Source organism: Sciurus carolinensis, chromosome 12 (genome assembly GCF_902686445.1).
Source record: "Sciurus carolinensis chromosome 12, mSciCar1.2, whole genome shotgun sequence".
NCBI lineage: Eukaryota > Metazoa > Chordata > Mammalia > Rodentia > Sciuridae > Sciurus > Sciurus carolinensis.
In genome coordinates, this window is record NC_062224.1 from 28322448 (window position 1) to 28346683 (window position 24236).

General features: G+C 38.3%; 1 protein-coding gene across 1 annotated transcript in view; it reads left to right on the top strand.

Annotated features, from left to right (window-relative positions):
* The window catches only part of Cubn (cubilin), a 281227-nt gene that overhangs the window by 239686 nt on the left and 17305 nt on the right, over window positions 1–24236 (top strand). Inside the window, exon 60 of the mRNA XM_047520823.1 lies at window positions 18046–18254. Within this exon, the coding sequence (XP_047376779.1) occupies window positions 18046–18254 (209 nt within the window). The remainder of the gene's footprint in view (window positions 1–18045; window positions 18255–24236) is intronic.

Sequence of the window (24236 nt, forward strand, 5' to 3'; positions counted from 1 at the left end):
GAATTGAAAAATGGTTTGCTTGTAAGAAGGGATAAGAATAGAGGTGGGGGAGAAACTGAGGAGAGTCAGAGGTCACAAAGAAGGAAAATATATCTCAACAAATGGAGAAAAACCTAGCATGTCAACTCCAGACTTCTGCTTCTGTTATATTTAACTTTCACAGATGTGGTGCTAAGTTTAACCTTCTAGAGACATTCTGAAATTGTGTAACTAAACAATAAAAGACTAAGGAATAAAATATTCAATAGCATTTAAAATACATGTGTGTGTATCTCTGGGTGCCTCTTGGCAGCCTGATGTAAGCTGTCAACCCACATGACTTTTGAAGTACAAGAGGAATAAAATAGTTGAATTACCACTTGAATAATTTGATAAACCACTGTTCACATAACTCTTAGGTTAGCAATAATGGGGGTATTGCTCGAAAGCAACCAGGGAATGTTATTTGTCTGGTTTCTTAATGTCATTTTCTCCCTCTTATGAAGTCTAAGAATGAGATGAGCTGAAACTCTAAACCCATTTATAGGAAACTAGACTAAGCTTATTTCCGCCCTTTCTAAGCCTGGTAACTTTCACTGTTGATTAGACTTCCCTAGGGGTTTGATGCCAAAGACAAGGTTATCTGCAGTTTATTGTCTGTGGGTTTTTATTGAAAAGGATTTTTTGCTTAGCTTAGAATGTGGGAGTGGAATAAAGAAAATACCAAATATGTAGTTCACCAAAACCTTACAAAAGCAAGTAACCTAGAATTAGATTCCAGATCAGCAAGAAGAAAGGAAAGGTTTTTAATAAACATTCAAATATCAGAGTCTGTGTCCCTCAGAATGACCAGATTGCTTCAAGACCAGTACTTGAAGGACAGGGCTGTCCTTGGGAAAATAAACCAGATGGTATTGTGGAGACTAAGCTAAGATAAAATTGAGTTACTAGTGGAATATAAGATAACACTTGGAAAATATTCAATAATGAGAGCAGGGGAGCAAACATTCTGCATGACCTAAGCCCCACCAGCCCTCCTCAAATGAAACCCACTCTGTCTCAGATAACTGGATGTTTGGGCTTAAATTATTCATAACCATAGATTTCCTATAATAATCATCACCCTTGTTCAGGTTGGCTTAGTAGTGATGTACTGTTCCCAGGAGTGTAAAAGCAAAACACAGTCAGTAAGAAAAATCTTCAAATATCCTTTGGTTATAAATGAATCGTTTAAGAGTAAAACCATATTAGTGTTGTGGAGTTGTGTTCTTCCTTTGTTCTAGTACATGAAAAAATCTGCTAACTCCGTGTGGTGACTTTGTTATGCTCACTCACAAGTGAAGACTTGTCACAAAATCCCAGGGCGCAATGATGATGACTGCCTGTCGCCGGGCGTCTACTCTGCTCCAGATGTAGTCTAAGCTGCTTCCACAGATGACTTCATCTAATCCTCACAACTACCCCACGAGAAAGGAAGTACCCCATTTGACAAAGGAGGAAATAGGAATTGAGGAGATTAAGTAATCTGTTTGTGGTCCAAGGGTTTGTAAGAGGTAAAGCCAAGCTTTGTGCTAGTTTGGGCTGTCTCCCAGACACGCTTTTTCTAACTAGGCTACATGGTCTCTGTGGCATTTGATAAAATCACCCAGGGAGGAAGAGATGTCCTGGGGATGAGCTTCCTGAAAGACCAGTAACAGCTTTCCTTGCCTTTGGGGTAGAGCTGCTTCTCTCCATGTTCATCTTCTCACTGGACGCTGCTGGCTCTCTCCTCATAGCATGCCTATTGGTACCCATCCTGAATTGCATATGTAGTAATACACTAATATTTAGTAACATACTATTACTGCGTAAATGTTGCATATTACTGTAGCAGTTGTTATGTTTCTTCCTTTCCATAGGAAAGGAGAAAATATTTTAAATAAACTATACTTTTTTTTTTATTGTAAACAAATGGGATACATGTTGTTTCACTGTTTGACATGGCGTAAAGGCATACCATTTGTGTAATCATACATTTACATAGAGTAATGTTGTTTGATTCATTCTGTTATTTTTTCCCCTTCCCCCCCACCCCTCCCACCCCTCCCACCCCTCTTTTCCCTCTATACAGTCCTTCCTTCCTTCATTCTTGTTCCCCTCCCTAACCCTAACTCTAACCCTAACACTAACCCCTCCCACCCCCCATTATGTGTCATCATCCACTTATTAGCGATATCATTCGTCCATTGGTTTTTTGAGATTGGCTTATCTCACTTAGCATGATATTCTCCAGTTTCATTCATTTGCCTGCAAATGCCATAATTTTATCATTCTTTATGGCTGAGTAATATTCCATTGTATATATATATACCACATTTTCTTTATCCATTCATCAATTGAAGGACATCTAGGTTGGTTCCACAATCTGGCTACTGTGAACTGAGCAGCTATGAATATTGATGTGGCTGTATCTCTGTAATATGCTGATTTTAAGTCCTTTGGGTATAGGCCAAGGAGTGGGATAGCTGGGTCAAATGGTGGTTCCATTCCAAGTTTTCTAAGGAGTCTCCACACTGCTTTCCAGAGTAGCTGCACTAATTTGCAGCCCCACCAGCAATGTATGAGTGTACCTTTCTCCCCACATCCTCGCCAACACCTGTTGTTGCTTGTATTCTTCATAATCGCCATTCTAATTGGGGTGAGATGGAATCTTAGGGTGGTTTTGATTTGCATTTCTCTTATTACTAGAGATGTTGAACATTTTTCCATATGTTTGTTGATTGCTTGTAGATCTTCTTCTGTGAAGTGTCTATTCATTTCCTTAGCCCATTTGTCGATTGGATTATTTGCATTCTTGGTGTAGAGTTTTTTGAGTTCTTTATAGATTCTGGAGATTAGTGCTCTATCTGAAGTATGATTGGCAAAGATTTTCTCCCACTCTGTAGGCTCTTTCTTCGCATTGCTGATAGTTTCCTTTGCTGAGAGAAAGCTTTTTAGTTTGAATCTATCCCAGTTATTGATTCTTCCTTTTATTTCTTGTGCTATGGGAGTCCTGTTGAGGAAGTCTGATCCTAAGCCGACATGTTGAAGCTCTGGACCTACTTTTTCTTCTATAAGAGGCAAGATCTCTGGTCTGATTCCGAGATCCTTAATCCATTTTGAGTTTAGTTTCGTGCATGGTGAGAGATATGGGTTTAGTTTCATTCTGTTGCATATGGATTTCCAATTCTCCCAGCACCATTTGTTGAAGAGGCTATCTTTTCTCCATTGCATATTTTTGGCCCCTTTGTCTAGTATGAGAAAATTGTATTTATTTGGGTTTGTGTCCGTGTCCTCTATTCTGTACCATTGATCCACCTTTCTATTTTGGTACCAATACCATGCCGTTTTTGTTACTATTGCTTTGTAGTAGAGTTGAAGATCTGGTATTGCAATACCCCCTGCTTCACTCTTTCTGCCAAGGATTGCTTTAGCTATTCTGGGTTTTTTATTCTTCCAGATGAATTTCATAATTGCTTGCTCTATTTCTGTAAGGTACATCATTGGGATTTTAATTGGAATTGCATTGAATCTGTATAGCACTTTTGGTAGTATGGCCATTTTGACAATATTAATTCTTCCTATCCAAGAACATGGGAGATCTTTCCATCTTCTAAGGTTTTCTTGAATTTCTTTCTTTAGTGTTCTGTAGTTCTCATTGTAGAGGTCTTTCACCTCTTTTGTGAGATTGATTCCCAACTATTTTATTTTTTTTGAAGCTATTGTGAATGGGGTAGTTTTCCTGATTTCTCTTTCTGAAGATTCATCGCTTATGTATAAAAATGCCTTAGATTTATGTGCATTGATCTTATATCCCGCTACTTTACTGAATTCATTTATGAGATCTAAAAGTTTTCTAGTGGAATTTCCTGGTTCCTCTAAGTATACAATCATATCATCAGCAAATAGGGATAGTTTGAGTTCTTCTTTTCCTATTTGTATCCCTTTAATTTCTTTGGTCTGTCTAATTGCTCTGCTAGAGTTTCAAGGATGATATTGAATAGAAGTGGTGAAAGAGGGCATCCCTGCCTTGTTCCAGTTTTTAGAGGGAATGCTTTCAGTTTTTCACCATTTAGAATGATATTAGCCATGGGCTTAGCGTAGATGGCCTTTACAATGTTAAGGAATGTTCCCACTATCCCTATTTTTTCTAGTGTTTTGAGCATGAAGGGGTGCTGTATTTTATCAAATACTTTTTCTGCATCTATCGAAATAATCATGTGATTCTTGACTTTAAGTCTATTGATATGGTGAATTACATTTATTGATTTCCTGATGTTGAACCAATCTTGCATCCCTGGGATGAAACCCACTTGATCATGGTACACTATCTTTTTAATATGTTTTTGTATGCGATTTGCTAAAATTTTGTTGAGAATTTTTGCGTCGATGTTCATTAAGGATATTGGTCTGAAATTTTCTTTCCTTGATGTGTCTCTGTCTGGTTTAGGTATCAGGGTAATATTGGCTTCATAGAATGAGTTTGGGAGGGTTCCCTCCTCTTCTATTTTATGGAATACTTTGAGAAGTATTGGAATGAGCTCTTCTCCAAAGGTTTTGTAGAACTCGGCTGAGAACCCATCTGGTCCTGGACTTTTCTTTGTTGGTAGGCTATTGATGACTTCTTCTATTTCTTACTTGAAATTGGTCTATTTAAATTGTGTATGTCCTCCTCGTTCAGTTTAGGCAATTCATATGTCTCTAGAAACCTGTTGATGTCTTCGAAATTTTCTATTTTGTTGGAGTATAGATTTCAAAATAGCTTCTAATTATGTTTTGTATTTCAGTCGTGTCTGTTGTGATATTTCCTTGTTCATTCTGAATTTTAGTGATTTGGGTTTTCTCTCTCCTTCTCTTTGTTAGTGTGCCTAAGGTTTATCAATTTTGTTTATTTTTTCGAAGAACCAACTATTTATTTTGTCAATTTTTTGTATTGTTTCTTTTGTTTCAATTTCGTTGATTTCAGCTCTGAGTTTAACTATTTCCTGTCTTCTACTACTTTTGGTGTTGGTCTGTTCTTTTTCTCGGGCTTTGAGCTGTAGTGTTAGGCCGTTTATTTTTTGAGTTTTACTTCTTTTATTAAATGCGCTCCATGAAATAAATCTTCCTCTAAGTACTGCTTTCATAGTGTCCCAGAGATTTTGATATGATGTTTCTTTGTTCTCGTTTACCTCTAAGAATTTTTTAATTTCCTTCCTAATATCTTCTGTATCCATTCATCATATAATAGCATATTGTTAATCTCCAGGTGTTGGAGTAGTTTCTGTTTTTTAATCTTTCATTTATTTCTAACTTCAATCCATTATGATCTGATAGAATACAAGGTAGTGTCTCTATCTTCTTGTATTTGCTAACATTAACTTTCTGGCATAATATATGGTCTATTTTAGAGAAGGATCCATGTGCTGCTGAGAAGAAAGTGTATTCGCTCTTGGTTGGATGGTATATTCTATAAATGTCTGTTAAGTCTAAATTATTGATTGTGTTATTGAGATCTATGGTTTTTTTGTTCAATTTTTGTTTGGAAGATCTTTCCAGTGGTGAGAGAGGCGTGTTAAAATCACCTAGTATTATTGTGTTATAGTCTATTTCGTTTCTAAAATTGAGAAGGATTTGTTTAACATACATGGATGAGCCACTGTTTGGGGCATAGATGTTTATGATTGTTATATCTTGCTGATTTATGCTTCCCTTAAGCAGTATAAAATGTCCTTCTTTATCCCTTCTGACTAACATTGGCTTGAAGTCCACATTATCTGAAATGAGGATGGATACTCCAGCTTTTTTGCTGAGTCCATGTGCATGGTATGTTTTTTCCCCATCCTTTCACCTTTAGTCTATGGGTATCTCTTTCTATGAGGTGAGTCTCTTGCAGGCAACATATTGTTGGATCTTTCTTTTAATCCAATCTGCCAGTCTATGTCTTTTGATTGATGAATTCAGGCCATTAACATTCAGGGTTATTATTGAGATATGATTTGTATTCCCGGTCATTTGGTTCATATTTAAAATTTTATTTATTTATTTATTTATTTTTGACACATCTTGGTTCCTCCTTTATTTGACAGTTCCTTTAGGGTAATTCCTCCCTTTGCTGATATGCTTCTTTGTTTTTTATCTCTTCCTCATGAAATATTTGCTGAGAATATTCTGTAATGCTGGCTTTCTTTTTGTAAATTCTTTAGCTTTTGTTTATCATGGAATGATTTATTTCATCGTCAAATTTGAAGGTAAGTTTTGCTGGGTATAAGATTCTTGGTTGGCATCCATTTTCTTTCAGAGCTTGAAAAATGTTGTTCCAGGCCCTTCTAGCTTTTAGGGTCTGGATTGAAAAATCTGCTGATATCCGTATTGGTTTCCCCCTGAATGTAATTTGGTTCTTTTCTCTCACAGCCTTTAAAATTCTGTCTTTATTTTGTATGTTAGGTATTTTCATTATAATGTGCCTTGGTGTGGGTCTGTTGTAATTTTGTGTATTTGGAGTTCTATAAGCCTCTTGGACTTGATTTTCCATTTCATTCTTCAGATTTGGGAAATTTTCTGATATTATTTCATTGAATAGATTATTCATTCCTTTGGTTTGTTTCTCTAAGCCTTCCTCAATTCCAATAATTCTTAAATTTGGTCTTTTCATGATATCCCATAGTTCTTGCAGATTCTGTTCATGATTTCTTACCATCTTTGTTTGTTCAACTTTGCTTTCGAGGTTAAATATTTTGTCTTCAATATCTGAAGTTCTGTCTTCCAGGTGTTCTATCCTATTGGTTATGCTTTCTATGGAGTTCTTAATTTGGTTTATTGTTTCCTTCATTTCAAGGATTTCTGTTTGTTTTTTTTTCAATATCTCTAACTCTTTATTGAAATGATCTTTTGCTTCCTGTATTTGCTCTTTTAACTGTTGATTGGTGCTATCATTCAATGCCTGCATTTGCTCTTTCATCTCATCATTCAATGCCTGCATTTGCTCTTTCATCTCATCATTCAATGCCTGCATTTGCTCTTTCATCTCATCATTTGCTTCCCTAATCATTTTAATTATGTACATTATGAACTCCCTTTCTGTCATTTCTTCTGCCATGCTGTCGTTGGATTTTATTGATGTAACATCTAGATTTTGGGGGGCATTTTCTTCCCTTGTTTTCTCATATTGTTCAGGAATCAGTGGGTCATTAAGATATTGCAGATTTCCTCTATCAACTTATAATGTCCCTAGTATATCCCCTCTTATCCTTCAGTAGCCTGAAGTCTTGGAGGAAGTTGATAATGCGGAGCTCCACGAAGAAGCTGCCTCTCTAGGGGTGGTGACCCTCAGGTGGCGTATATTCCCTGCTAGTGGGCAGAGGTGCCTCCACTTGTTGAACAATGGTCATCCAACGGGGAACTAGGCTGCGGGCTGAGTCAAGTCCTGTTTGTGCCTATGTCTCTGGTTTTACCGTCCCTGTGGGAAAACCTCACCCGGCAGGGAAGACTCACTCGGTGGGGACGTCCTGCTGATCAGTTCCCCTCCTAGAGGTTCCCCTCAATCTACAACTACTGCCTGGGCTGGGCTGTCTTCCTCTGCAACGTTCCCAGGGGCCCGGACCTACCTCCTGGGCTTGGGAGCCTCACCCTTCGCAGGCGAGTCTCCTTAGGCTGCCTCTCCCAGAGAATCTGTCCGCAGTCCTGGAAATTTCGCTCCGCCCCTAGGCGTGTCTCTGTGCGGCTCTTCCAGCAAGAAGCCACCTAGCTCCTGGGACCCTGCTCTGCACCTAATGGCCTGGTTATGCGGCCCCTCCTCTGAGCCACCACCTGGAGCCCCGCACAATAGCTCCGATACCCAGAGACCCGCCACACACCTCCTCCTCCGGACAGCGGCCGGGTTTCCGACGCAGTGACTAGGAGCCCAAGCAACTCACTTCGTGTCTCCTCCTCCCACCAACCTCCCGTAGTCCTAGGCAGTCACTCCAAGCCCAAGTGACCCACCCTGTTCCTCCTCCTCCTCCTCGGGGTAGCCCCCCGGGTGTTCAGGAGCGGTGGCTCCGAGACCAAGTGACCCACCACGCTCCTCCTCCAGGCAGGCCACCGGTGTTCAGGAGCGGTCGCTTTTAGTCCAATCAACTCACCACTCGCCTCCTCCTCTGGCAACCGCCTGTGGCTCTGATGCAGTCACTCCTAGACCAAGTGACCCGCTGTGCTCCTCCTCCAGGCAGGCCACCAGTGTTCAGGAGCGGTCGTTCTGAGTTCAAACAGCTCGCCACACAGCTCCTCCTCTGGCAACCGCCCGCAGCTCCGATGCAGTCACTCCCAGACCAAGCAACCCACCTCGCTCCTCCTCCACGCAGGCCACCGGTGTTCTGGAGCCTCGTTCTGAGTTCAAACAGCTCGCTACGCAGCTCCTCCTCTGGCAACCGCCTGTGGCTCCGATGCAGTCACTCCTAGACCAAGGGACCCGCCTCGCCACTCATCTTCCTCCGGGCAACCCCCCGGTGCTCAGAAGCGGTCACTTTGGGTCCAAACAGCTTGCCACGCAGCTCCTCCTCAGGCAGCCGCCCGGAGCCCCAGTGGTTGCTCCGAGTCCAAGCGCTGTGCTGAGCCGCCTCCTCTACGATGATCCCAGTTGTCCGTGTTTACCGCTGCAGTGGGGGGAGGGGCGTCTCGCGGAGCAAATCTACTTCACAAAGTTCCCTGCTTTCCAGGGCTACTGCCCCATCCGGGACGCCTCCCCAACGGGAGAGACTCACCCAGCGGCTTTGAGTTGGTCCCAAGTCTCTCACTATCTCCTCTTTTGAATCTTGCATCCTGGAGCAACGTGAAATGCAGCCGCCCCCTAGTCCGCCATCTTGAAACTCCTAAACTATACTTTTTATTAATATAACAGATTAATTATATATTTATACTGTTATATTTGTAATGCAGATAGTATATAACCTTAATAAATATTATATTCCTATAAGTATATTATGTACTATATTTTATAGTACATGTATGCTTATGATATATTTGTTACATATTTATATAAATAATAAATTATATGTTACAAATGTAATTTGTTATAACATGATAAATATATATTCATAAATAGTATACACACACAGTCACATATTAAAAGCCCATTATCTTTTTGGTGTCAGTGACAGACGAGTGACATATCTCTCCTCATAGGCTTTGCATGGCATCATGGTAAAGAGCTCAACTGTGGGGAGTATAATTACTTTGGAATATAAGGGTAACAAATCTCTGTATAACCAAAGATCTGGACCTCCAAATTATGGCCTCCAACTTAGCAAAGTTTCTTACTAAAAAAATTTAGAAATTTTTATTTTTTTTTTATCATATAACCCTGATCAGCATGCTAGTCATATCAATTCAGTGTACAGATTGGGGTACTAAGTCACATAGAAATTAAGTGACTTGTCAAGATCACTTAGCAAGTCTTGAGAAGTGGGAAAATAATTCCTGTCACCATTAAATAAAAGTAATAGTAATGCTTTTATTATTAAACAAATATCAATAAAAGAAATAAAAGTTGAAATATCAGAGTAATAAAAGCTGACATATCAAGAGCACAAGGTACAAACTAATATGTGCATAACAATAAAACAATTCCATTTCCTTGTATAAATTATTACTTAAAAACTATTGGATACTTGGTTTTATTTTATAAATTTCACCTCTTTTATACTGCAAACTATTTTAGGGCAACTCAATAGTATGCTACTATTAATCCTGCTCTCTCTAAACAGGACATTTTCAAACTTTTGGTAACTATTTTTCCTGACATTATTTTGTTCTTAAACTGTTTTCTCTGCATGTAGAATTCTAGTTTGGCATTTATTGTCATTCAGCACTTTAAGATGCTTTTCCACTGTCTTGTGGCTTCCATTATTTGGATTAGGAAAACTTTGTATTCTTCCCTTGGTTATCCATTTGCAGAGCACTGTACTCCACAATGAGCTCTTGCTACCATAATTGTTTAGTTTTAGTGTGGATATCGTGGTATGCAAGAACATCTCATTGTGGTTTTAATTTGTGTTGCCCTAGTGGTGAGCAATTTTCATGTGCTTTTTAATTAATTAATTAGTTAATTAATTAATTAATTTTTGGTAATTTTTTGTGACATCCACATATCTTCTTTAATGCAATACCTCTTAATATCTTTTTTCCATTTCTAACTAAATCGTCTGCTTTTCCACTGATGAGTTTTGGGAACTCTTTATGTATTCTCGTAGTAGTTTTTTCAGGTATGTAGTTTGTACTTATTTTGTCCTAGTCTATAGCTTGTCTTTGCATCTACTCAAATGAGCCTTTCATTGGACAAAAGTTTTTAATTTTGAGGCTATCCAATTTATAAGTTTTATTTTATAGATTATGTCTTTGGGTATTAAATCTAAGAACTTTTTTCCTACCTTGAGGTTCTGAACATTTTTTTTACTGTTTTCTTTTAATGGTTTTATGTTTTTTGCTTGTGTCTATGATTCATTTTGAGCTAATGTTTGTTTCAAGTCTGAGGTTTAGGTTCAAGTTAATTTCTTTGCCTCTGGATGTCCAATTGTTCTAATGCCATCTGTTGAAAATATCCTTTTCCTATTGAATTGCTTCAGCACCTTTGTAAAAATTGATGGCATACTTGTGTGGGTCTATTTCTGGGTTTTCTATTCTGTTCCATTGATCTATGAACCTAACTCTTCACCACTATCACACTGTCCAGATTTCTATGCCTACATAATAAACCTTATATCAGGTATAGTAATTCTTTCCATATTATTTTTCTTTGTCAAAATTGTTTTTAGCAAGCTAAAGTTCATTCCATATTAATTTTAAAATAAATGTTTGCGGCTAAACCTTGCTGGGTTTTGGTAGGAGTTGCATTGAATCTATGCATCAATTCAGGGAGAGTCAGCATCTCCAATTCATGTAAAGATACGTCTGTCAATTTATTTAGTTCTTCTTTTATTTATTTTATCATTTTGTATTTGTTGGCACATGGATCCTATACATGTTTAGTTAGGTGTTGTTATGGGTTGGATATGAGGTGTCCCCCTAAAAGTCCTGTGTCAATGCAGAAATAGAGATGAAATGATTAGATTATGAGAGCTGTAACCTAATCTATTTTAAAGGGCTACTGTGTTAGGTGGTAACTCTGGGTCAGTGAGATGTGTCTGGTGGACGTGGGTCATTGGGGGAATGCCCTGGAAGGGTTCATCTTCTCTGAGTCCCCTTCACTTCACATTCTTTCTGCTTCCCATCTGTAATGAACTGGGCAGCTATCTTCCACCATGATGTTCTGCCTCACCTTCAACCCAAAGTAATGGAGTCAGCCAACCAAGGCCTGAACCCCTGAAACTATGAGCTCAAAATAAACTTTTCCTTCTCTAAGTTGGACTTTTGGGGTATTATGATCACAGAGATGAAAAATTAACACAAATGTATAGCTAAGTCTTTCATTTCCTTTGAAATGGTTATAAATGATAGGTTTTTTCAATTTTGGCTTCCACATGTTCATTACTAGTATATACGAATGTTATTGATTTTTATTTAATATCTTATATCCTGAATTTTTTCTGAGTTCACTTTTAATAGTTATAAGGATATTTCTGTATATTCCTTAGAATGTCCCACATTGATAATAATGATACCTGCAAATAGTATTAGTTTTATTTCTTCCTTTCCTATCTGTATATCACTTTTTCCTTGCCTATTATTGGCAAAAATTCTAATACTATGCTGACTCAGAGTGGTGAGAAAGAAATATATTTACTTTATTCTTGATCATAAGTGGAAAGACTTCAGTTTTCCACTTCTAAGTGGAATGCTCTTAGAGGTGTAGAGGTTTTTGTAGATGCCTTTATTAAGTTGAGAAATTTCCCTTCTATTCCTAGTTTGTTGAGTTTATCATAATTGTGTGCTGGATTTTGTCAAATCTTTTTCCAACATCAATTGACATTATTGCATCATTTTGCTTAATCATTTTTTAAGGTTCAAAGTTGGAAAGAATGGTTCCTATTAAATTACCTGGGACTAAAATGATGCATATATGAGATGTTTTTAGTGATGTCTAAATAATGCAAAATTAATTTAGAAGGTAATGATAAAATCCTCCATTTCCTAAGTTCTCTATATAGATTTTCCTCAACTTGCAATGGGCCATGTTCCTATAAACATATTGTAAGTTGAACATATTGTAGGTTGAAAATACATTTAATTTATCCAACTTACTGAACGTCAGAGCTCAGCAAGACAGTACACTGTGGAGTGTTAGCTGTTCACCCTCATAGCCAAGTGACTGAGAAGACTACATCTTATGTCACTAGCCCAAGAAAAGACAAGAATTCAAAATTCTATAGTACCAAAATCCAGTTTTTACTGAACATGTATAATTTTTACACTAATTTCAAGTTAAAAACAATAATAAGTTGAATGATTGTAAGCTGGGGACCTGTACTTTATATTGCTCTTTTTCTGTTGACTATATCTACTGATTAGTTGTTTAAGTTACCTTCCATTTAGCAAATTGCCTTTCTTTTAATATTTTAGTGATAGCCTTCCCAAATTTTAACAGAGTAGATTCACATTCCAAGCTACATTAGACTGGACCTCAAATGAGGCTATCTAAACTGCAATATCCTATTGAGTGAAGTTACTAAACACGAAACCAAGAAACGACTCATGTTACAAAGACCACTAAGATATTTTTTTCTTGCATGATATAAATATTATACTGGAAATACCGTACGTGCTTTAGGGTAAGAAGTAATAGAATAAATTGTTTCCTTTAAGAGAAAAAGCAAACAGGTTCAGCTGAATGCTAGTTGATTTTTAAAATGAATTTACTGCTTTGGAGCTGTTGTTTATCACAGCTTTGAAAGTCGCAGTAAGGTTTATTCACAACAAGGATTATGAAGATCTAGCCCTGCATCCCTGTGGTTGAAATGAAGCTCTCTTGCTGTGCTGCCACTTCCCTCAGGCCCTAGCCTTAAGTGCTTTTCTATTATGCTTCTGTGCTTTGCTGCTGCCTACTTAGACTATGACCCAGAGTCATAGATGTTGCTGGAAAACAGGAAAGTGCCTGAAACGGTCCAGCGAGCCATCAGCCACCTAAGTAGTAGTTGTCCAGAGACTGATAGAGATGCTCTCCAAAAGACCTCAATAAAATGTCAGCTGCATGCAGAGTCAGCCACAAAAATGTCAGCTCCTCAAACAGGTAACTACTTAAAAATGTATCTTCCTCCACTAAAGCCTCCAAGGTGTTTTCTCTTAGATATAACTGTTTCTTTCTTTATCAATTGATCTTGGTTTGCCCTTCACTCTGAGTTTTAATCATTGGAGGGAAATCATTTAGGATTCAGTTACTGATTTTTAATTAAGTAGATCTGGACCCAGTTCTCACTGCTTCTCATGGGTTTATATTTTAGTAGTTTTGTAGCCAAAACATTTTTTTTTCTCTAAATAAATAGCTCTTTTGAGTGACATGTTCGCTCTTTTGGGAAGAAGATCAGAGTGAGATTTGGTCTGGGCACAGGGTGTGTCGTCGTCAGAGGGGCTCTGACACAACCTGGCTGGTGAAACAGGTGCTGGGGGGCAAACACGGTCCCCGTGGTAGAAAGATGTGCAATGATAGGAAAAGGATGGATTTAGGATGCTGAGCACATCAAGATTAAGATGCATTATACCAGCGAAAGGGGTAACTTCAAAATATCAACAAGGAGTGCTTGCCTAGCATGCACAAGGTCCTGGGTTCAGACCCCAATACCAAAAAGAAAAGAAGGAGTTTAAAAAAAAAAAAAAAAGAAAGAAAGAAAAAGACAAAATAGCCGCATGGCAAACGTGTGTGTGTGTGTGTGTGTGTGTGTGTGTGTTTGTGTGTGTGTGTGTGTGTATTTTATGATAGGACTCCTTTTCATAGAGTTCTCCCCATATTATCCTGCTGTCATTGAAATACAGAAATAGTAATGTGGCAGCAGCACTTTGGGGTGGAGTAACCTTCTTTTGTTATATTGATCTTTGTTTCCGCACAGACATGTGCCCTTGCATTTGCATTTTGCCAAAGGAGGAGCAGACACCTGGAGCAGCTGCACTGTTCAGACACTACAGTAGGGAAGTCAGTGCCTGCATTTCCAGCACCACACGAACATTAATTCACTTACAGAATACTGTTTTCACTTTGGTTATTTGACTCTTTTGGCCAGGAGCTTCTGATGCTGCTGCTAGTTCTCTATCTTTATTCTGTGTGTATAATTTATGAATTAAGCAATGTGCTACATTTTAATTTGATAACTCAGACAAGCCATTTGTCCGTGTATTGGTTGGCTATGACCATCCAAAAGCCATTGACTTATAACGAAAGCATTTATTTTTATTTATTGATTGATTGATTGATTGATTGATTGATTTTTTGTGGTGCTGGGGATTGAACCCAGGGCCTTAGTGCTTACAAGGCAAGCACTCTACCAACTGAACTATCTCCCCAGCCCCAAAGCATTTATTTTTATCTCGTAGGGGTCTGCAGACTAGCTTGCTTGCCTCTGTTCCTGTCTGTCAGTTGGCCATCCTTGGTCATTGTATTCAGACGAGGTTCAGGTCTGCTTCATGTGAGTCCACTTTCACTTTGGACCAGCAGTTACCAGGGTCTGATCTCTTAGTGGATCACAGGAGCACAAAATGCCTTGCTCAAAACAAACAAACAAACAAACCGATAAGCACATTTAAGGCCTCTGCCTCCCTCATGACCACTAACACTCATTGTCTAAAGCGAGTCATATGGCAAAGCCTGGTGTGGAGAGGTCTGAAAAATGAACTCTGTCCATTCGGGAACACTGCAAACAGAAAGACTAAAAGATGGAGGCACTGAAGAATTAGAAAGAGGCCAATTTACTATTCAGTACATGGCAGTGCATTCCAACAAATTAAGGATTCTTGTAATGAGATTCTGTGGAATGAGGGTGTGTCTGCCTTATGGCACTGTTTTAATTACGACTGTATAATCATTGGGCATAATGGCTTTTACTGTGACCAAGTATGATTATATACTACCCTTATTAACTTTTTGGCATCAACTAATAAACAAGTAGTAATAAAATCTATAGCTGGAACTTCTAGAGAACAACATTTAGTCTTTGAAGTTGATATGTTAATAGAATAATGCATATAAATCTCTAACTCTTCATTGTCCCTTGTCACCTCTAGCTCACACTGCGGCAATGTCCTCTTAACTGGTCTCATCTCCTCCAGTTCTTTCCCTTACATGTAAAATACTGCTAACAGACTAATTTTTAACTCCAACTTGATTAGAAAGTATAGTCTGTTCCTAACACTCTTCTGATAAACATTCCAAATGGATCTTCATTATCCACAGAATAAAATCTGAAGGTCAAATTCCAAATTCTATGATGAAGCCTTCGAGACCCTTTATGGAATAACTGATGCACATGTCTTAATCCTCATCCTTGTTTTTATCCTTCATGTTTCTTATTGCTTTCTCAGACAGAATCATGCCTTCCTATGCATAAAATATAAATTCATGTCCATTTAACTTTTGGTCATATCCTTTCAGCCTGGAATTGCCTATCTCAATCCTGTTCCTACCTGGTCTTATTCTATTTATCCTGCAGATCAAATGTTACCTCCTCCTTGGAATATTCTAGATCCCAATAGCCTGAAATAACCTCTCCCTTCTTGCAAAACTACAAGTCTTGGCCTGCTTCTTTAAGAACATAGATCACTCTCAAAATCATATCATTATTATTTATCTTGGTTGTCAATTCTAATGGACTACCATTTATCTTTTTCCACTTCAATCTAAATATACTTACTTGAATATTAAAACAATATTTAATAAATAAATTAACTCATCATTTCATTATATCCTAAGTAATTTTTCTGCTCGCATGCCAATAAGCTTGAATGGTTTTCTTAAGTAGCAGTTTCTGAAGGAATCAAAGCTGTTCCAACACCAGTTCTTTCAGTAGTTCACAGACATGATTTATATGAGCAGAATCATTAGCAATACATAGTGCCGTAACATTTATTACTTAGTTTCAGAATAATTTTCTCTCTAAATACTGAATGTGGATATGTCAGTGATTGGATCTTTTAACTTCAGAAAATGGGTGACTATGCAAATACTCTATAGTTTTAACTGACTTAGAAGCTATGGAGAGGACAGCCTAACCTACTAAAGAAAGCACCTACACTGAAAGCAACTCCACACATTTCCATTCCTGATATGTGATCAGGATGGAGGAGGGTAGCCACTGTTTACATTTCCCACCAAGATCCAAGTACAACATCTTAGTGCACCCTAATGTTGAAAGCAATCCCTTCAACTTTACCAGATGAGTAATTGGAATGAAATAGAGATAGAAGGCCAATGGCAGTGGAATTTAACTTTGGAAATGGTAATGACCTATATTTGTGTAGAATACTAGCTTTATGAATGTTCCTTTGAGCACCAATTTAATCCCTATTTCTACTGTGACTGTTTGAGTTTGATTCATTGTGTTAGTACCATTTTCATCACTTTGACTAAGATACCTGCACAAGAACAACTTAGAGGAGGAAAAATTTATTTTGGGTTCATGGTTTAGTCCATGATCAGCTGACTCCATTGCTCTGGGCCTGAAGCAAAATGAAGCATTATGACCAAAGAGCATGGCAGAGGAAAGCTGCTCACCTATGGTAGCCAGGAAGCAGAGAAAGAAAGAAAGAGGGTGTGGGGGGAGCCTGGGAAATAAGATACAATCCCCAAGAACATACCCCAGTGACCCACCTCCTCCAACCATGCCCCACCCACCTACAGTTACCACTGAGCACAGTAGTCCTTTCAAATCAGTATCAAATGAATTAATCCACTGATTAGGTTATGGCTCACATAAACTAATTCTTTCATTTCCTAAATTAACACAGGAGCTTTTTTTGTAGTGGGGAGTGGAGACACCTCATTTTCAAACCTTAACATTCTTACCCATTGTTTCTTTTGAAATTGTCATTAAGTTTTTCTTCTCTTTATGCTTTTCCTACATCATTTCTCAGACTCTTCCTTAGGTTGTGGAATGGACAAAGCTAAATCCAATATTCTAAAGATGTTGTTCTATATATTTCTATTGCAGGTGGTGTAGTCATCTTTAGAGTATTCTTTATCTCTCGTATTTTTATTGGTACGAAATTTTTATTTCAAAGTAGAAAATATTTTCCCCAGCGAAGTTCTTCTTCTTGAGCTTTCTCTTTGCCCCTGATTGGGAAAAGAAAAAAAAAAAAAAAACAAAAAACAAAAACAAATAGAGAGTGTGGTTTAATATAACCTAGACTGTAGTATTAAATGCCTCTCAACCTCTTTCTGTCAGACTTTTTGAATAAAAAATGTGTTGGGACCCAATTATCTTGGGGTGTTGGGTAAATCTTCATAAATTCAGTTTTGTGTCTTGCAGTGTTCATAAAAGCGGAACATAAAAGTAAAATATGCTCACATTTTCCACCAGTTTTATTGTGCAAAATACTTGATTTTGTAGAAAATTGGATTTTTCAAGGTCGGGAAATGCTTCAATAAATCACACAAACAGTTCCAAAAATGTACATAGAACCAAATGTGGTTACTCAGTCTTCTAAGCAACCATGTCTGAGTGATAAGGAGGTGACTCGGGGCCTGTGGTGGGAGTGGAGAGGGAAAAAAGTAGAGAAGGAACCAGGCAAGTGAAAAGACACCTCCCCAAGCCTGCAGAAGCTCCAGGAACCGTCTGATAATGTTCATAGAAGTGTGACAGAAAATGGACCTATGCTCCTTTTAAAACCTCCCACCATGCATGGAGATACCTCCCTGTAATCCCAGCTTGTCTGGAGGCTGAGGTAGGAAGATTGCAACTTCCAAACCAGCTTGGGCAATTTAGCGAGACCCCGTCTTAAAAGAATAAGAAAATATGTTTATGAAAAGCTGGGGGTGTGGCTCGGTAGTAGAAAGCCCCTGGGTTCAATCGCCAGCACCACAAAAATAAAAAAGGACAAAACTGAACAAAATCTTTACATAAAATTCATCATCTCTTCTGCTTGGTCTGCATGGTGACATCTTTGTTTTCACAGGACCGCAACACGGATGTGGTGGTTATCTGACAATTTCTAATAGTACCTTTGTCTCTCCTGATTTTGATTCAAATGGATTATATGACAAAGGCTTAAACTGCATATGGCTCATAATAGCACCTGTAAACAAACTAGTTCAACTCACCTTCAATACGTTTGCTCTGGAGGCAATGGCTACTTCCCAAAGATGCCTTTATGATTCTGTAAAGGTAAGGCTATGATATTAGAGCAGTGTGAAGTAATCCCAGGCTTTAATATAATATATTCCCATTGAAGCCATATAAGAAGTCTTGAATATGGTGAGTACTACTGCTTTTTACAATGATTTATTCTTCAATGACGCAATATATAATATTACAGAGGCTATATCCTCATATCAAGTTAATCTTTAATATGGATGGCTCAAAAATTCTGTGTGGCTTTTACAATTGCTTTGTGACTCAGTTCCCTCTTCATCAATGTTGTATCAAACGATGCTTTATGGGAAGATTCGTTGTATGGAGAAAGATACTCAAAGAGCCTTTGGCAAATTCTAAAATAAATGACAATGTCTGCAATGCAAGTAATCATCCCTTAATTTGTCTATTTCTTAAGTTTTTAGATTTACTTCTCATTACTTTTATTTAGAAAAACATATCTTAGTTTTCAAGTTGCATTAAAAGTAAACCAAGAAATAAGTCTCTTCAAGTTAAATTGAAATTTTCCCTGAAGTCATAACACTTCAGATTAAATAAATGGTTCTGTAGTTAATTGAACAGTTTAAAGTGGATAATTAAAAGAAGCCACACCAAATCTACATCTACAGTCACATAAAGGCAACAATTTTATTTGCAAAATTCTGGAAAGGAAAAATATTATTACTACCAACAACTTCTGCACCAAGACAAGAAAACTAGATAAATCCTAATTTAATTAGCTAAGCAAGACTTAAGTGAATATTTAAGGGTTCCTCTAGTTAGCCATTCCTTTTTTAAAAGTTGAAATCTGTGTGCTAAAAGGTCATGATTCATGGAATGTCATAAGATTTGGCTGATGGAAACCTAATCAGACAGTTAGAGATATTGTCAATTTACAACCGGTTCACTCACATAAATGGGTGAGCAAATCTTTATAGTCTAATTTATTGACCTGCATGTTTTTTTCTTTGCCCCAACTCATTCCTTACATGTAGCCTAAAAGGCTCAACCTTTTCAGTACTTGGGTTACTGTTTCAACACAAGCCAGGAAAATAGCTTTGTAGTAATCAGAATGTTACTCAACTGTATATTATTAACTTTATTGTAAATACTGGTGAAGAGAGGTCAATAAATAGCTTTATATTCCTTTTTTAAAAAAGTAAACCAAACTTCTTTGTTAATTTTTAAATGACTCTCTAGTTTTAAATTATTGTAAGTATCAGGCTATATTAATTCAGATAAGTAGTATCAGTCAATATATATACTCTCAAGGGGAAATCAACCTCAATGACAAGATTTCTTTCCATGGTGATCTTAATTCTGTTTGGAAAATTAAGGGATGATATATGCAAATCCACCATGATCAGTTAGTTCAGGGTAATAACCATTCAAGTATAAATTAATGCATTAGATGCAGGTTTGAAACAATGTGCAAATTTAAAAGAAAGGGAAGGGGCTGGGGGCATAGCTCAGTGACAGAGCTCTTGCACGGAATGTGTAAGGTCCTAGGTTCAAGCACTACAAAAAAAAAAAAAAAGAAAAAACTTCATAGAGGAGGAAAAACTTACCAGAGTCAAGAGAGAATTCTAGGCAAGGTGAACATCCAAAAAAAAAAAAAATATATATATATATATATATATATATATATAGAGAGAGAGAGAGAGAGAGAGAGGTGCGTGGGGAGAGAGTATAAGTTAGAATGTGTATTTTATTTAAAGGCATTTATTTAGAGAATGAAAAGGTTGGCTTTATTGGAGCAGAATATTGCTACAGTAACAAGAAATAAGATTGCTTAAAGTAGAGAAAACACAGATTACAAAGGTTCTTGGAAGTCAAACTAATAAATTTAAATTCTATGCAGCTGAAAATAAGAAGAGGCTGAAAGTTTCCCAATGAGTCAGCAATTCGCTGAGAGCAGTTTTTAAGGAAGAGTAACCTGGAATTAGCATTCAGGGTGGATTGGAAGGAGAGGGGGATTTGGAAGGCTCCTGGGATAGAGAGAGGTCCCTCTTAGGTGAGAAGGGTGCGGAATCAGGTAGAGCAGGACAAGTGCAAGAAAAATTTGTAAGTTCCAGGATTGTCTTAAATTTTAAAGAAACCCTTTTTAAAAGAAAGGGAAGGAAAAGTCATAGATGAAATACAAACTCGAGCACTTAATTATATAGGCTTATATTTTTACTACGATAAGCACCATGACTAGGACACCAGAAAAATAAAATGCAAATACTCTTAGGAAGGGATTGGTGGTTTTGGTGATGGCAAGACAAGTGTGATTGAAGAGGGTGGAGAATGGGACTGAACTCCTGTAAGGAGACAGCTCCGTGAGTAGAGACAGCAACCAAGCATGCCTTAAATCAAAAGAAACGATGGTTTCTTAGACAGTGTGAAACTGCTCTCAGCTTCCAGGAGGTACCCATTTAGAGGTGGCAGGAAAAGAAGTAAATGAACTACAAAAGCAGTATGGAAACCAGGAATGGTGTAATGTCACTGGGGTCAAGGGGATGATTCTTTTCCAAGGATGGTGGTTCATACTATTGAATTTCAAATTAGAGGCCAAGAAAGGTTTGAAAAACAAACTCATTCCATTCCATGGACAACTGTTGTAATAAAATATTGGAACAGAGGCCAGATTGAAGGGAGTTCATGGCACACTGGAGATAACAGGAATGTCAACTCAGGGTGAAATCTCCTGTCCTAAAATGAGACCAAAATGACCCAAACAGCCTGAAACCAATATTTAAGACTTCAAGAATTCCCTTTGTTTTACTTAAAGGTAATGAGTTTTAGAGACTGACAGTATGGTGACTCAAACCCAATTTTGCTACCAGATTTCTTCATCTCCCTGATTCCTTATCACTTCATTCATTAAGAACAGCATAATAGTATCTGCCTCGCACAACTGTTTTGAGCATAAAAATAATTCATATCAGAGTGTTCAGCACTGTACTTGATATAATTCATTGACAAACTGACTTCTCTTTTTATCCCTTTGAGTAATTCCAGATAAGATGGAGGATATGGAATTTCCTTTTCTTAAAATATTAAAAATAATTGATTCACACATAAACTATAAATTTCAGTTCATCTTGGATGTCTTGAGTGTGGTCCTGCTGGGAGGGGAGCTGGTTAAATTTGCTCTCAAGACTTTCTATCCATGTGATTCGATAATGTCATATAACAGCTTATGATTGTCAGAATTTCCTCCCTCAAGTCATGTAGGACAGAAACAGCAACATCAAAACCAATAAGTTGTTTTCTTACTTCATAACAAAATTTATTTTATCCCCCAAAGATACTGTGTTCAGATATTCTCTTGCTTTCCTGCTTGGGACAGCAATTTCCCTCAATTTGCAGCTTTTCCCACTTCTGGTAACTGGCAGACTGAAAGACAGCTTTTGGAATGTGAAATTGACAGGTGTCTATTAAAGAGATCTTCTGAGATAAGTGGTTTATTTGATGTACTTTAGATCATTTCCGAGATACTATAATAAAGTCACTTTTTAGAAAAGCTAGCTTAGTTCAACTCTATAGGTAGATAGACAAGCAGTCATGCCAATTCCACTATTCATTCATAATTCTATAACTGTTGTTTAAAGAGTAAGATACCCGTGGTACATAGTGAAATGTGTATTTCACTGAGCAATTGCTACTAAAATTGACATCACATTCATTTCATGAGGTCATTTGGCAGCCATTGCCCCTGGCCCTGGAGATGTGCAGAATTTAAGACTTAATGTGAGGAGGGAAAGCTCCAAGGAGCTGTCAGTCAAGTGGAAGAGACTGACATGTGAGCAGATATATTATTCTGCAACATGACAAAAATGCCGAATATAAACAATGTAGAAATGTAGAGCAGTAGAGGATCTGGCCTGCTTCACTTGAGGGTTCAGGAAAAGCTTCCTCCATGGGCTCAGCAGGGTTTCGTGAAAATAAGTGGAAGCTTAAGCCCATTTGTTACCCTCCACAAAATTGGGGGGGAATATCACAAAACTGTGACTCCTGCAGGAGGCTGGCTACCAAAATTAAGGAGAAAAAGAGGGACTGTAAGCTACATAGTCTCATGCCAGCTTCTTGTCCCCAAATCCCTTCTGAGCTCAGCTATTCCTTTGGTGCAGAGTGGTGACGTGGCAGGGAGGGTCAGGAATGTGATCCTAATTGACTGCTATGCAAAGGAAACATGGAACCAGCAGAAAAGAGGTGACCCCTCCTAAAGTCCCCCAGCATGTCCTAAACCTGATCAGTGGCTCTGTTTATCAACAGTATTTTATAAGGCTCCCTTTCCCATCTGAGATGAAAGTTGTCTACACCAGCTGTGCTGTGGGGTTCAGCCGTGTGGCTTCTGAACACTAACTGCCAGTTACAGTTCCAAATTATTGTTACAAATGTCAGTTATAAACCCAGGAAACACCACACTTGTGCAAAATACTCTCGAGGGCCTGGTATTGATCTCACTGGGAGCTTCTGTCTCAACTCCGGCTTAACCATTTGGTCTGTGGTCAGCCACTGGAGGAGGGGCCATTCATCTTTAAGGGGAGGATCAGCCATCCATATAGGCGTCAGATTCATTACCACTCATTCACTCGATTACTCATTAGTAAATGTCAATTTGAGCCTATTTCATTCCAGATATTGCTCCAAGTACTGGAAAAGAGCATTAAGGTGAAAATATATATGTCTACTGTTATCTTAAAGGATCTCAAATGTCCCCTAAAGGCCCATGTGTCAAAGGCTTGATGACCAGTGTGTGGCACTATTAGCCGGTGGTGGAATCCTCGGGAGGTAGGGCCAGTGGAAGGAACGGAGGCGTGCCCCTGAGGCTGAGTGCCCCTTCCTTTCTCTCCATTTCCCTACCACCATGAGGTGAGCCTTTGCCTTGAGTTCCTGCCGTGATGTTCTACGTTGCCATAGACCCAAAGCAACAAGGCCAAGCAACCTTGGACTGAAACCTCTGAAACCAAGAGCCAGAATAAACCTTTCCTCCTTTTAAGTTCATTATCTCAGAGGTGTTGTCACAGGGACAAAAAACTAACTCATACTATGAAAACACCTGTACTAGGGCTGGTTCTAATCATTGCTTCTTTGTGTGGCTCTTCCTGAGATCACTAAGACTAGCATAGTTTCGACCCAGAAGGTTCCACCCCAGAGCTCAGTCCCACACCTGAAAAAATTACCCTATATTCTCTTCCCCATGACAGGTTTATCCCCACAGCCTGTTGTCAAGCAGAACCTGTGAGCAGTTCTGCAGTCAGATAAAACATTCCATGAAGATACTCTAAGATGCAACTTAGAAATACTCCAAATAAGAATATAAGAGTCCTCCTGTTATTAAATATCCTGGGATCTAGTAAATGATGAAATCCTAAGGAAATTAATGTCTGGAGTTATTGTTAATTTTGAAAAGAATTAATTTCCAGTTTCAAAGTCTGTTGCTCTTGTGTATTTAAAGTTTTCAGAAATTAAAAGCCAAAAATTTCCTTCCCCTTTCTTCAACTGCACAAATTGATGGCCAGGTAAACTGTAGGACCTTATAGTAGCTGTCCTCAGAGACTGTCCTCCACTGAATTATTTGCTCAATTCCTTCCAGATATTAAGTAGAGTCTAACACTGTCAAAGAGTTTAAAAGTTTAGAAAACACAAAGTTTTTCTCAGCACTTACCCACATCTACAAGATATAATTCAAGCTCCAGGTCTAAAGCAGTAAGGCCAGCAAAGGTGGGTTCCCAGAAGACAGTTCTGAGCTGCACGGGATCACCCAGGTCCTAGTCCATAGGTGACTCCCCTCCCCAGCCTTGCACAGTGCACCCTACAGCACACTGTGGAGCCACCCTGCAGAAGTCCATAGTGGAGACAGGTTATCTTCGGAGGGTGGGAGACAAGATGCAGAAAATCTCGGCTTTGACTGCACAAAAGTCCAGGTGCCCGTGTCCATTATACAGAGACCAATAGCTGTCTATTTCAGTTCAATTAGGGGAAGCCTTATTGTGGCAGAGAGTGAACAAATGCAATGGCAGCATA